General features: G+C 34.8%; 1 protein-coding gene across 7 annotated transcripts; it reads right to left on the bottom strand.

Moving 5' to 3' along the window:
- Positions 1 to 1,124: 1,124 nt before the first annotated feature.
- On the bottom strand, positions 1,125 to 12,302 carry SLG1 (Tetratricopeptide repeat (TPR)-like superfamily protein). 7 transcript variants are annotated; one of them, XM_088890186.1, is made up of 5 exons: positions 12,146 to 12,302; positions 9,755 to 10,474; positions 6,811 to 9,630; positions 5,325 to 5,399; positions 1,125 to 1,429 (listed from the first exon to the last, which is right to left on the bottom strand). In XM_088890186.1, exon 3 carries the CDS (start codon positions 9,614 to 9,616, stop codon positions 6,872 to 6,874), a length of 2,745 nt encoding a protein of 914 aa, XP_088746312.1. In that variant the 5' UTR covers positions 9,617 to 9,630; positions 9,755 to 10,474; positions 12,146 to 12,302; the 3' UTR covers positions 1,125 to 1,429; positions 5,325 to 5,399; positions 6,811 to 6,871. The 7 variants fall into 7 exon arrangements, with proteins under 7 accessions (XP_088746312.1, XP_088746315.1, XP_088746313.1 ...); XM_088890189.1 differs by having other exon boundaries at positions 6,811 to 9,618; XM_088890187.1 differs by having other exon boundaries at positions 9,786 to 10,474.
- Positions 12,303 to 15,444: the final 3,142 nt, after the last annotated feature.

Below are 15,444 nucleotides of genomic sequence, written 5' to 3'. Positions count from 1 at the left end.
GGCAAGCCTAAGACCGACCCCTTGGGAGATTTGAGCAAAAGACACTAAAAAAGAGGGAGTGTGTGGTGAAAACCCCTAATATGCATGCATCAAAGTGTATCAATACTTTGAACCTTGAATTCGATCCCAAATCACCACTACAACCAGCTAAAGACTTTACCAACACCTTCATTAGGATTTGATCACAGGTGGGATTCACAAGTGAAAGTTTAAGGTTTTAAGTGTCATTGGACTCATTTTCCCCAAAGTATAGGGTATCTTCCTGTAGTTTTCCCTTTTTATTTTCTTTTGATTAATTTAGTTGAATGAATATTTTCTCATTAAGAAACTAGCGGAGGGGCCCATGTTAGCACAGGCCAAAAACACGGGAAAAAGGAAGATTGATAAGTGATAAATTATCTAAAATGGGATTGATAATTTATCCACTATGTCAATTTGAAATTTCAAAAGTTTTAAATTTTCAATTATTCATACTTTGTTAATTTGTATTTTGAGGATAAATAATTAAAGCTTAGTTTGAAAGGAGTACAAATACAAAAATGTACGATACAAATACATACAAAATAATACAAACTGCAAGGTTTAGACTATGTTTGGAAGGAGTATAAATACAAATTTATAGAGTACAAAACTGCTACAAAATAATACAAAATACAAGGCTTTGCACTCTACATATTTGTATTTGTACTCCTTCCAAACTGAGCTTAAAAATAATTTATTCATACTTGTTAAAGAAGCACGTAAGTCTTGTATCTTTAAAAAGCTACAATTTTACAACAATGTCAGAGATGGCCCATTACTCATCCCCTAATAATTACTTTATCCCAACCAATCCAATTAATAAGACCAATGCCGGATGTCATACGTGCAAACATTTTTTTAATATGTTAAAAGTTAAAACGAAAAAACTAAATTAATTAAAAGTATAAATCGTTATTATTGATAGACCAAATCTTCACAATATTCAGTAAATAAGGTTGGGGATGTGCTGATATGCTGTGACTATGAGATTCAACACATAATCAAGTTCCTGCCTCCCCTCTCATTCTGTACTTTATGGCCAGTTTGGAATAGTTTAAAATTTTATAACTGAAAAATCAAACTCATAAACAAAAAGAAAAATATTTAACAAAAACCAAGGTTATTATCTTCAAAAAAGCATTGCTAAAACATGTTCTCATAATTCCACTAAAGTTTGTCTCTCTTACATGTGTTTATTTTATTTACTTGAAATTCTTAGTAGGTCTAACAAAATGACATGTTGCAACAGACCAATTCCTTTTCTCCCTGATAGCAGCCGAAGTCAATCCACCATAGAGGTGATAGAACTATGATAGTTGACACGAGCATACTATTAAAAGCCTTGCCTTCATTGATCAAGCCTAATCCTTGAGAACTTCTGGTTAAGTGTCACCAACACACAATCCACCTGCCCAAACCACAGAAGAACCTCATCAAGCTAGAAATACAATGGATTCCATAGATTGAATGCTCAATAGTCAATACTCAATCAATTCCTGCTTCACATATTCCAAGATGACATGCGTTTGAATTCAATTTCCCTCTTTCAAAGTGAAATTAGCAAATGATAGATGTATTCAAGAAATGAACAAGGGCCATATGGTACATAGACGTTTATTGGTTATCTTAGCATCATGGTAACAACAAAACAAGAAATAAAATGTACTTAGAAATAAGGGAACAATAGATCTATTAATTGTCTTCATGCATTAACTCTCAAACAAAATCTTCTTTGTTGTGATTAATGTTGCTCTCCTGACTCTATGCATATTCACCTTCAAGTAGAACAAATCAGGGAACACATCAAGTGCCGTAGGGATCATGGAACCTATTGATGGACTTCATCTATTCCTATAGGTGTAACTTAAAATAGACAACTAGTAGACTGGTTGACAATCACTCAAAGATTTTTAAAAAATAATTCAATTTTTTTAAACATGGTTACAGAAATTTTAGGTTCCCCAAAACATTGTAGAAAAAAAAAAGATCAAATACACGAGAAAACCTCCAATTATACAGTAAAAGAAATATCAATGATAAAGGTGCCCCACTAGCTCTCAAAGTGCTCATGTTTGATACAAGTTAGGAAATCTGTTCTGTTTTAAGTCTTGCACCAATGTTATGGAGTTGGTTTTTGGTTTCAGCCCTTTTACAAATCACAAGGCATTTTGGTTGTCACTTTTGATTAAGGTTTATTGAGGCATGTTATAATTCTTACTGATCTTACATGTCAATAGAAACCCAAGTCTTTCTTTGCTGGGAAATGTTCCTAGGGAAGGTAAACACTTGTGACGTGCTACAGAAAAGAAGGCCGAACATGTGCCTTTCTCCTCATGTGTGTGTTCTTTGCAAGGCTTGTGGTGAAACCCTTTCTCACTTCTCTCCCACTCATTTGCTTCTTGTATTTGGGACTATTTTGTTCTCTCTTTGATTGCAGATGGGCTCCCCGACAAGACGTAGTGAGCCTTTTCAACCCAACTTTCCTGAGGCAACAGAAGAAAAGAGGAAGATGTATGTGGAAGGTAGTACGTGCAGTTGTGGTCTGGTCTATTTTCGAAGAGAGAAACCAAAGGATCTTAAATGGAAAAAGTAAATCCTTAGAGGAGGTGATTGAAGCCAATAAAATCAGATCAGTACATTGGGTTAAAACCTTGGAGCTGTTCAATGGTATTCCCACAGATGACTTCCTAAGAAATTGGAGAGGAATGGCACTCTCAGAACCACATAGAGAAATTATAAAAATGGAGTGTGAACCACTAGGTTTAAATAAACAGAAGCTAAACTTTAATGGTAATTCATTTGGAAACCCAGGAAGAGCAGGAATAGGGGGAGTCTTTTGAAACCATCAAGGAATAGTGATGGTCTTGTTCTCGGGACAAATCGGTTTTGGTGACTCAATTCAGGCTGAATCAAAAGCACAATTGCAAGGACTGAAGCTTGCTGAACAATTAGGGGCAAGAGAGTTGGAAATTGAAGGATACTCCCTTCTGATCATAACATGGGCAAAGCAAATTGAGTCAGCACCTTGGAAACTCAGATTCACTTTTAGACTAGACCTGTTCATGGGCCGGGCCGGGCCGGGCTTTGACTCTTTATTAATAGAAAAATGTTAGGCCCGAGCCCGAGCCCGGCCCGACCAACGGGCCTACAACTTGGGCCCGAGCCCGGCCCTGATAAAAAGCCCGAGCCCGAGCCCGAAGCCCAAGCTAATAAAAGAAATTTGAATTTTTCCCTATTCAAATGGACATTTTCTATTTTAATTTAGATGTTTTTTTCCCCTATTTAAATGAACAATGGGCCTACAAGTGAATCAACAACATTCTCAAATCAAAAAATTTATTCAAATGGACATCACATAGGGTTTTTACTTAGGTTTAACTATAGGTCGGGCCGGGCCGAGCTATTTTGGCAAAGCCCGAGCCCGGCTCGAATTTTATGTGGGTCGGGCTTTTTGGCCCGAGGTTAAGCCCGCGGGCCAAAAAGCCTGTTCAAGCCCGTCTGGGGGTTGGGCCGGGCCGGGCCGGCCCATTGGGCCACCCGGCCCATGAACAGGTCTATTTTAGACAGATTGACCAACTTGCAAAGAAATTTAACTTTACTTTTAAATGGGTTAAAAGGAAAGCTAATGGGTTGGCGAATGTGATAGCCAAGCAGGGAGATGATGGACCATCCTTATTTTGGGCATTGTTATAACCTAATTTTTTTGGGCATTGTTGTAACTTGACTTCAAATTTTAAATTAATAAATGAATTTCTTTGCTGATAAAAAAATACAAATAAGTTGAATTCTGACTAAGTACACCCAGGTTGCCACAATGAAGTATGCTGTCTTACCAAAAAACCTCCTTGGTTTTCTCATCTACTAGAATTTACCTATGTAACCTAATACAACCCACCTTCTTGCAGATTCTACTATATCTGGTGACTTTTCTTGTACCAAATCCTATTATCCAACCAGCCTTGTTCACATCATAACCCTTTCCCAACTATCCAATTACTTCCCAAAGTCCAAATACCCTCAACCCTCTTTCATAAGCAATCCAATCAAAACCTTAAGCATTCTAGTTATTTAAATATTAGATTTGAGACATGTATGATCAACAATCTCAAGGATTTTAGTTGATGATTGAATTAATTAGAAAACTTGTGACTCTAGGCTTAGGGTCACCCTATGCTTCATGGATAATTAAGCTCAGATTCCTATATTGTCACTGTTGAGAATATGATTTATGCCTAAAGTGGTTCTCTAGTTCTACATAAAGATGGAGAACAAGGGTCACTGCCTTATATCTTCTCTAAGACTATGTTTACAGTGCAAACCTGAACAGAGGACAAATTTTGCATTGGGTTCAGTTTTGCATTCGTTTACTTGTATCTATGATTTGCACTCTTACCTAAAACAAAAGTTACTCTTTGTCTCATTTGCATTCATTCTAGTGCAAATTTTACATTTTGAAAGCTGATGCAAGATTTCATCTTACTTCAATTCTCTCTCATATAAAGTAGGAACTACATTATTCTTCCATTCTCTTTCATATAAAGTGGGGATTACTTCAACTTACTTCTTATATTATAAATAAAAAAAGACAAAGTCAAGTCTGTGTTAGGTAAACATGGGCTGGCCTTCCAAACCTGGCCCAACATCATAGTTTGCAACCTGATACCAACCAGACCCAACATCATTTAACTTTATGGGGTTAGAAGTCATCCAAAATATGTTTCTACAGAAAAAAAAAGCTTCTCCAGCTATTAAAAATTTCAGTTAAATCTGTATGGATATTGGATTCAATCTCTTCTATCAATTAATTCCCCAGAATAAACAAATATTTTAGAGTTTGACTAAAAGTTTTTACTTCTTTCACTACAAAATTAAATGCAACCTAATTTATTAGTAAAGCTAAACGATTGAAGTTTTCAGTGGTAAACAAATGCTCTGATTGTTTTAAAACCTGCTATAACATAGAAGTATCAAGTGTATTTGAGAGAGAGGGAAAGCAAAAGAGTAAATTATATAGACAGCTTAGAACAATGGTTGTTTTCCATTCCTCATGTTCTCCATTTTATACATAGATGACTCATGAATTATAACATTAAAAGTTATTATTTAAAAACCTGAAATCCAAAAGAGCCCTTGAACTTAGGAGTGCAGTAGAAAAAAACACTAAAAATTAACCCATCTAGTATACAAAATTATGTGCACCAATGATAAGCAAGTTTTGTTTGAGCCACATAAAGAATAGGTGTATAAAACTCTTGCTCTCCAGCTACCAAGCCAATAGAAGGACAATGAAATGAGCCACTTACTAGGGCACAGACAAAGATCAAATGCTAGAGTTGTTGAACTTGAAGCTCGTTTCTGGACAAAAGAGAAACCCTTCCCTGTTCATAAAAATCAAACCAAGCAAAAATTACGAACAGCCATATTGATAATACATCACAATCCATATACATGAGACCTCGTGTTGTTTTTTTAAATAAAACTAATATACATAAACATCACATTTCATAGGAGTATTGAATGCCTCAATAAGAAAAGCTACAAAAAAAAAATAGAAAAAATAAGCGTTGACCAACTTTGCACACAACTAGCAATGTAACAAGTAGAACAAATTAGAAGCCAGGTAGCTAAACTTTTAACAGTATGTCTGAACTACTAACACTGAACCTGATGTGATTTTAGAAAGCGGAAGAAATAGCATTATATGCGTGGTAGCAAATTCACTAAGCCTAATAGAAAACATAGAAGAGAAAGCCACACTTGAAAAAAGAAAGAGACTAAAAAGAAGAAAAGACCCAAGGTTCTCTGACTGGAATGAAGCCAGAAGTCACCAACAACTACTAGAGACTTGCCTTAGGTTCTTACCACACTTTGGGCTACACAGGGGGGAGCCTTTCCCCTAGCCTCAAGAAACACTTGGTTAAAATTGCAATTACTAACCAAGGGAAATGAAACAATTTCTTCTGAGAGCACTTGTTCAGCCACCCAGTCTATGATCTGATTCCCTTTGTGTGTGTGCAAATAGGTAATTTCCATCTCCTCCTACCTTGCTATATGAAGATATTCTTGGATAAGCTAAGGATGTTCCAGGGCGGGATGATATTTGAGTTAGGCAATTAATAATCAGCTTCCATAGCCGACTCCATGTAGTTGGTATAAGGCTTAGATGATGATGAAGATTAAAAATAAGCTTCAAATCTCCTTCAAGATGAACTCTTTTGACTCCTAACTGCTTTGTCGCTTTAATTGCTTCCCATGTCAACCAAGCTTCTGCTACATAGTAGCAAGGCAGAAGAATAATGTTCCTTGGTCATTCCTTCTGACACAGCCTAAAACTGTCTGACATTATTGTGCCTTGTTATCTTGATCACATCACTTGGAGCTGGTTTCCATTTAACCCATTTATTTTTTTTTTACTTTTTATAACCAAACAGATTCTGGTAAGTGCCCATGAATTCATAGAACATGTTCAATGTAGACCTTTCCTCATCCATTGGGCTCGAATCCCAGAGCCTGGTATTTAGCCAAACCTGTTTAAAAACGGAGAGTCCCTGAAAAATGTGCATCTCATTCTCATTGCTCATTCCACAATAAAGGTATTCATCATATATTCTCATGTCACGTTCCTTTAAGAAATATTCTGATGGGATTCTTCCATTTAGAATAAGACATAAAAGCAATTTAATTTTGGGATAGCATTTCAATTTCCATATATATCGAAGTCCATTTGGAGATGAGGTGGCCATTTTCTCTAGTGTAATAGATAGTAAACAGATTTGGTCAAGAATTTACCTCCCAGATGTGTCTTATATTCACTTTTGCTTCTATAAACATGGACGTTGATGTTAACCCCTCAAAATGTCTCTCTGATTTGTTGATTCAAGGTGCTTAAAGTATTGAAAATGACCACTCTTTGAGGATGAGAGAAGTCTCCAGCTACAAAAATGTTTCTCCTGCTCCCCACTTCAATCCAACTGCACCCAGCAGGCTTCTTTAGATCTCTGTTTTTCATCAATGTTCTTACTTCTTTGACTCCATCCCATCTGGCATCTGCTGCATATATGTTTGACATCAGAACATAGTTCCCAATATTTCCAGCCTCAATATCAAAAAGACGATCTGCCACAACCCGCCCGAGCTCCACCTCATGGTGGATTCTACAGGCACCTAGCAGTGTCCCCCATATGTTTGCATTAGCTTCTACTGGTATCCTATTCACAAAGGAATAAGCATCTATTAAACGTCCTGCCCGAGCAAGAAGATCCACAACACATGCATAGTGCTCCATAGTGGGTTTGATCCCATGGACTTTGTCTATAGTCTCAAAAAGTTTCAATCCTTCATCCACAAGCCCTGCATGACTGCAAGCTGATAAGACAGCAGTGAGAATAACATGGTCTAGTTTAATACCCAACTGAAGCATCTGAGAAAAGATGCCAAGTGCCTCTTCTCCCATGCCATGCATTGCATACCCACCAATAATAGCTGTGAACATGACTAAATCCTTTTGATGGCACGATTTAAAGAGCTTGTAAGCACAGTTTATGCTTCCACATTTAGCATAGACATCCAAGAGAGCTCCATTCAAGCGAACATCTTCCAGACATGCTCTTAGCATATACCCATGGCATTGTCTCACAAGGTCAACTGAGGCCAAATGAGCACAAGCTGGAAGAAGGTTCATAACACTAACAACATCAGGTCTCATTCCTTGAGCTTGTAATTCTTTGAGCAAAATAAAAGCTTGATCTGGGCAGCCATTTTCAGCATAAACTCGTAGCATCAGATTCCAGGTGGTGAGATCCCTTTCGGACATCTTCTTAAATATTATCTCTGCATTCTCCTTGGACTGACAATTTGCATAACCTGAAATTATGACATTGCCTGTTACCACATTCCTTTTTCCTAATAAACTCTCAAAAATCTTCAATGCATACTCCATATTTCCACATTTGGCATATGCATCAATTATCATGTTTCCAACAGTCAGTTCTAGATCATTTAATAAAAGAGCAGCTCTAACTGTATAACCATGAACTTCTTTAACCTTTTCCTCACAGAAAACATTGGCAAAAACACGAAGAATGGCTAAGATAGTAATAGAATCTGGTTTTATTCCTTCCTTGAACATCTGGTGTAAGAGATTGACATGCTGGATTGCATATCCACACTCAGCATAGGCATCAAGCATTGTGTTCCATGATATAAGATCTCTCCTAGGGATTGTCAAGAACATCCTTACTGCAGCTGCTATGTCATTGCATTTTGCATAGAAACTTACTAGGGCATTTCCTACAGCTGTATCCTTGCACAGATCAGGATGTCGGAGAACATACTCGTGGATTTTCTGTCCCTCTTGTAAATCACGTAGTTGGGCACAGACAGGAATAATGCTTATAAGAGTGATAGAGTCAGGTTCAACTGCTTCTCTTAATTGCAATTCATGAAACAATTCCAACGCTTTCTGCAATCCACCATTAGAGGCATATCCCGCAATAAGAGCATTCCACGAGACTAAATCTCTTGATTTCATCCTATGGAATATTGAATCTGCTTCTTTCAACCTCCCAATCCTTGAGTAGAAACTCAAAAGTGCATTGCAGACAGAAACATCTACCAGCAGCTCAGACCGTCGGAACACATAACAATGGATTTCCTTCCCAAAAAGGTATGCATCATTATGCCCAAGAAGAGCACATACAGGCAGGACATTTACAATCGTCGCATAATTAGGTTCATTTGGACCAGCCAACATCTGGCGGAATAATTCAAATGAATCATGGTGGAGATTATTCTCAGCATATCCTGCAATAATTGCATTCCATGAGACAACATCTTTATAAGCAATCCTTCTAAATGTGACATATGCATCATGTAGTGACCAACATTTTGCATACATTGATACGAGAGAATTTCCTACTAGTGTAGACAATTCAAATCCAGATTTAATCACATAACCATGGATACTCTTTCCAAGAAGCAAGTCTCTAGATCGAGCACATACGGGAAGGATAATAGCAATAGTAACCGTATTGGGCTTAGGTTCTTCCTCACAAACATGCATTGCATAGAACAGATCCATAGCCTCTAGGTCATGATGCCGGGATCCAGCATATCCAGATAAAAGGATGTTCCAGGTGACAGGATCACTCCTATCCATTTGATCAAACAATAGGTGGCAATCATCTAGAGTGCCACATTTCGCATACATGTTCATTAGACCCTTGGAAATAGCCTGGTTCAGTTCATACCCCAATTTAATACCATACCCATGAAAAGACTTTCCCAATTCAAAAGCTGAGATGGCAGCACAAGATTTGAGAAGGGATGCAAAAGCTTGGTGGCTAAGTCTGAATCTCCTCGAGCAATATACACTTCTATAGAAAAGTGATAGTGCATCTTCATGCCTCCCATTAATGCAGTAACTCCTAACCATGGCATCCAATGTTCTAGAATCCTGTTCCCAAATTTTGTAAAATGTATCATCTATATTACCATTTTTCTCATCAAACTTTGCGGAGTTGGTTATTGCAGATCTCCAGACAAGAAGATTTGATTGTCTTGGGTTGCTAGGAGTCCAGGTCTTCTGTGCCTGCATTGCTGTACAGAACGCTGCACACATCAAAAAGTGATATCTGTAGAATATTCCCATGGTTGACTGGACATGTGGAAACTTAAGCACATTTGACGTTTTTAATTGCAAAGAATTAAAGGAAAAAGGGTGAAACTTATATACCAAAAACCCCATCTTTACATGCCTCCCTCACCTCTCCTGTCCTCTCCAGCTCCCAATGGGGATGCTAACAGAGACTGCAATGACAACCATGCAATAGTGTACAGCAGCACTGGCAAGAGTCCCCCAGGCCATGCTATCCATATAGTCACCACTCAGTCAAAAAGAAAGTGAACAGCAGTACCAATTGTTACTGCTGTCTCCATTGTGGCTATTGTCCTTAACTTGTTAAAATTACAATGGCAAAAGGCGACTTAGTAAATATAGTCATCTCCTCTTAGTTGGTATGAGTCATGAGGATGTAATGCACACTACACTGTCCAGTCAGCTCTTTATCTCCTCCACTGGCCATTGAATTTTTCCCTATATTCTGCTCAATAGCCATCAAACTATTCAATTTAGCATGATTGGGATTTGGACTCTCTGTAAGCCTCAATCAAACATGAGAATGACTAAAAAACCAGCTAAAAGCACATGATAAAGTAAATAAATAAATAACTCATACCAAACCCACTGTCAAGGAGGGGGTTGAACGTATAACCATTGCACAAGTAGGTATACATGTTGCTATTTGAAGGTAGCTTCTGTAAGCACTGAATTGCAATGGCACTCCTTTTGCAGCAAAAATGTATGTTAAGCCTTTCTGACTCATATCTTAGGTGTGGCTTCCAATGAATTAATATCCACAAGAACTGTAGTCTAGTTGCTTAACACACAGTAAACCTACAGAAAATGATAATGTTCTACTTCAGTGAACTGAGATTAAACAGCAAAAAGATGTAAAATGTCATGAGAACCTGGAAAGTCTCATTACACTGCTTACAGAACAATATTTATCTATGATTCATGTAAAAATACACCCATATAAAAATACAAAAAAAAATACGATTCAAGGCAAAATGTTACACAGAGGCCATTTCATGGACAAAAATGCTAAAAAAACTTCAGATGACTTGGAGTATGCATGAACAGAAATTTCTTTTATCTAGTCTAGTTATTTCTAATTACACATGATTGATCGATTCTGGTTAGTTATAAATGAGTTCAGAGTCTCCTACTAACAAAATACTCACATTTATTCTTCGAATATTTACGCAGATTAATCATCAAACTACCAACAAATTGCCCCACATTAAAGTCAGCATAATTAGTACAATTCAAACAAACAACAACAAAATAAGGATCTTCCTATGCCAAACTGAAGTATATACACTAGTATAGTTTCGGAAGAATCATAAGGTGCAATGGGTTCAATTTGAGTCAGAAACTAGACCTTGGTAAAGAAATCACTATAATCACATAATAGAAACACGAATCTCCTTCATAAGAGACGAAAAAAATTAAGAAAAAACGAATGATTTGTCAAGTGAATAAACCCAATTTAAGGAGAGAGAGAGCCAAAGACGAGAAGCAGAAAAAATCAAGTGGAAAATGAAGAGATGTAGCTCGAACCTGGAAGGCTGAAACCCTAAATTCATTTGCTTAGGGCCTTATGCCCTGTTTGGCATCAATTCTGGAAATTTCTCATAATTTTTTTTTTTAGAAAAGAATGAATTCTGGATTTTCCTCATTCTGAGAAACAATGTAGACGTTTGTTACAGAACTTTGATTCTTGTTTCTTAGAATGAGAATGGCATTTGGTACCACCCTACTTCTTCAGATTAATTCTCTAAATGACAGTTACATAAAACCAATTTGTAATAATGATACCTCATTGCTTCTAATATGTTTGAAGTATTATCAAATACATGTTTACCAAAAAGTAAATATGAGGGGTGGTAATGATATAAAGTATTATCAAATACATGTTGCCTTTGCTTTCGGCAAGCTCATTTCATGGGTGGCTGCGGCTAAGGGCCTTCAAGCTTCTGTCCTCTGTTCTCAGTTGAGATCTAGGAATTTTCTTGAGTTATGATGTATTGTAGATGTTAAGTGTGTTTGGCTCCTTATCTTAGGGGCCTTGGTTGTAATCTGCCATTTCAGGCTTCTTTGAATAAAATTTTGCCTTACCTTTATCAAAAAAAAAAAAAAGAAAATGATATATTGGACCAAAACCTAGAGTTTTTTTTTTTTTTTTGAGAAGACATGAAGTATGATTTCATTAGAGAAGAAAAAGAAACCTCTGTACAACCAGAGGATGTACAACAGGGAGAAACGAAAAGAAGAATAGACCACTATCCCTTTTGTGTTTACAAAAGATTTTCAAAATCAAGAAGAGAGCTATAATTTGATTTATCCAAACGGAACTGAGCTGCTGATCAAGAGAACAGTTTGCCTACTACTTTCTGCCACACAACCTCCAAATGACTGAGAACGAAGAACAAAATGAGAGAGAGAGAGAATGGCGAGAGAAGACGAAGAAATATATGTATATATATATATATATATACGTACCTGAGAAATCGAGGTTCTTGTGCCGTGTCACTGAGTACAGGGTGATCCGTTGAGCAGACAGGGAACGAAGAAGGAAGAACGACGAAGGAATGAGAAGGGTGATCGGTTTGCACTTTCTGTGAGAAATTACTATTCTACCTCTTATCTCGCGTTTTATTTGATCATGTATTCGTTTTACTTTAAAATTCCCGATTAGTAACAGTAACCGGTTCTAGTGCCACTTTGGTCCTTTAAAATGTGAGAATTCAGTATGAAATTTTCAAAATGTGTCAATCCAGTAACTATCGTTAATTAATTCATTAATCAGTGGTTAATTGATATTTAAAAATTAAATATTTTTTACTATCATCTAATTTTCTTTATCAATCATCCACATGTTGATAAAAATTGACAGTAAAATCCTTAATTCTTTTATTCAAAAAAGTTGGGGTTACGTCTCACTGAACATTTTGGTGACCCCTACTTTCTCAAAGAGAAGAGAAACAAGGATTTGGCACTATTCATTTTTTTGTTAATGTTTGAATAATTGATAAAGAGAATTAGATGACATTCAAAATGTATGTCTTTTTAAATGGTACTTAATGGCTGGTTAACAATTAATGATGGAAGGTACTAGATTGAGTGTTTTAAAGTTTGGGGACTAAAATGGCACTAAACCCAAAGTACAAGGTACTAATATGGAATTTTCCCTACTTTTAAGACTCTGTTTGAAAAGACTGAAAAAAGTGGAAAACAAATATGTATTTTGCAAATACCAAATATCAAACATATTTGTATTTACACTTGCACAAACAAAGGAATGAAAAAATCTAGAGGCTGGGTTTGGAAAGAGTATAAATACAAATATATAGAGTACAAAAGTAAAACTTTTGTATTTATACTCCTTCCAAACTGAGCCAAAAGTAAAACTTTTAGATATCAAACAGGCCTAACACTCATCCGAAAATCCTCTTTCTATATCTAAATTTTTTTTCCACTCTTGACATATAGGCTTCTAGTCATACTTTTCTATCAAGAATTGGATTGTGTTTTGAGAGCAATGATGACCAAATGCCATCTTCATCGGAAGGATCAAGAGAATTGTCGGAATTGATCCTTTGGAGTGATGCTAAACAGGACCTAATTCATTGTTCAGTTATATAAAATTAAATAAAACCTATCAGTTCTTTAAATTTTTTAACCAAAACCAAACGACCATTTAACCAGTTGATTGGTTCATTTTTCATTTCTTTTGCATTTATATATGAGAAAATCTATGATGCCAGAAAAAACATGGTATTGAAAAAGTTTATGTCAGTTAGTCGTCCAAATTTTGTTTTGTAACACAGATCCCCTGTACTTGTGGATTACAACACTTGAGGAGTTAATTGGAATCAACATTGTGGGTTGTGTTTGATAAGAGAGTATAAATTGAATAGAAGCAAATCTGCACTCCATTTCAATCTATATGCATTAGCTAAAAATATGTTTTAGCACTAAAAGTAAAAGTATATATTTTTTAATATATTTGCATTTAAAATGGAAGCAAAATTTACTTCGAAAAAATAAAGCACACTTCTGACTCAAAATTGATTAATGTAAAAAAAAAAGTTTGATCTCAAACTTGAAATTAGTATTTATCCTGATCACAATCAGATACGTTTGGCAAATCTATACTACTTATAAAAGTGTGAATGATGAGGTATTTGCATCTGGAATTTTTCTTTACTGAAATACCCTTCCTCTTGAATTTAGTTCATCTCCATTGAAAGGGCAAATAATGTAATTAAAAGAATAGTATTAAGTACATTCAATTACCTCTCATTAAGCTTCACATTTAAGTCATTAAATAAATCACATTCTCTCTCATTGAATCTAACATTTATACTTTTCTTTATCATCATTAAATTCCACTAATAAATCCATACACAATAATTACTAATAGAATGAAATTTTATATTTTTAAAATAAACATAGAAATTAAATCATATTTTTCATCTAGATGGTGGGTAAGTAGTTAAATCATTTGGGTCAAATGGACAATTCCACGATATCATAAATAAATAATACAAATTTAGAAATATAAAAATACTTTTGTTTATCATCATTAAATTTCATTAATAAATTCATACACAATGATTATTAATAGAATGAAATTTTATATTTTTAAAATAAACCTAGAAATGAAATCATATTTTCCATCTAGGTTGTGGGTAAATACTTCAATCATTTAGGTCAAATGGATAATTTCATGTTGTCATAAATAAATAATACAAATTTAGAAATATAAAAAATATAAAAAAAAAGAAATTTTGAAAAAAATTATACACGTTTCTGTTATTATATATTTGTCATATTAAAAAATAACTATGATAAAATAGACATAATTTTATTAATGATGGACATCAAATATACAACTTAAAACCGAAGGGAAATTAAACCATCTTCTTATCTAGGGGTGGGTTATTGATTCAACCTTTCGGGTCAAATAGGTTAACTAATGATATATAATTAAAAGTAATTTTTTTAAAATAGAATAGTACAAAAAAATATGAAACAATTTTGGGCACATCTATAATATTATATACTAATAATATAAACAAAAATAAGTATGATAAATAATAATTATTTTGTCAATGACATAAATGAAATGCACAATTTAAAACCACTTTGAAAATGAAACCATCTCCATATATAGATGGTAAGTAAGTCAATGATCTAACATTCTGGGTCAAATGGGCCAATCTATGATGTCATAACTAACAAATATTAAATACATACATACATACATACATGCATACATATATATATATATATATACTCAAAGAAAAATATAAGCCTTGTATAAAGCATTTTGATACAATTATATTGTTATATATTCACCATATTAAACAAAAAAGTGAAAATAAGAATTACTTTTATCAATGATGAAAATGGAATACATGATTTAAAATCAACTGAAAAAACAAAATGGTTTTTCAATCTAAGTGGTGGGTTAGTGATTAAACTATCCAAATCAAATGGATGTTATTATTAAATAATAAAATCCATAAAATTCTAGAAAAATGTAGAAATTTGTCCATAATTTTGGATACATTCTATAATATTTTATATTAATCATATAAAAAGTTTGATTAATTAGAATTACTTTCACTAATGATAGAAGTGGGATAAAAAATAAAGAGCATTAATATCTAAGACCCGACTAACCATGTCAAATGGTTCAATAATTTAATTAGCTAGGTTATCGTATAGGCAAGTGTTTGGTAGGGATGCAAACATATCAGATCAGTATATTCAAATTTAATATGATCCAAAGA

The sequence above is a fragment of the Nelumbo nucifera genome, chromosome 6 (genome assembly GCF_055504915.1).
Source record: "Nelumbo nucifera cultivar China Antique chromosome 6, China Antique-T2T, whole genome shotgun sequence".
NCBI lineage: Eukaryota > Viridiplantae > Streptophyta > Magnoliopsida > Proteales > Nelumbonaceae > Nelumbo > Nelumbo nucifera.
This window is presented reverse-complemented; position numbering and strand designations above follow the sequence as displayed.

Coding starts and splice junctions, on each gene's coding strand:
- SLG1 (XM_010247055.3), bottom strand. CDS start 9,766: ATGGGGTTTTTGGTATATAAGTTTCACCCTTTTTCCTTTAATTCTTTG.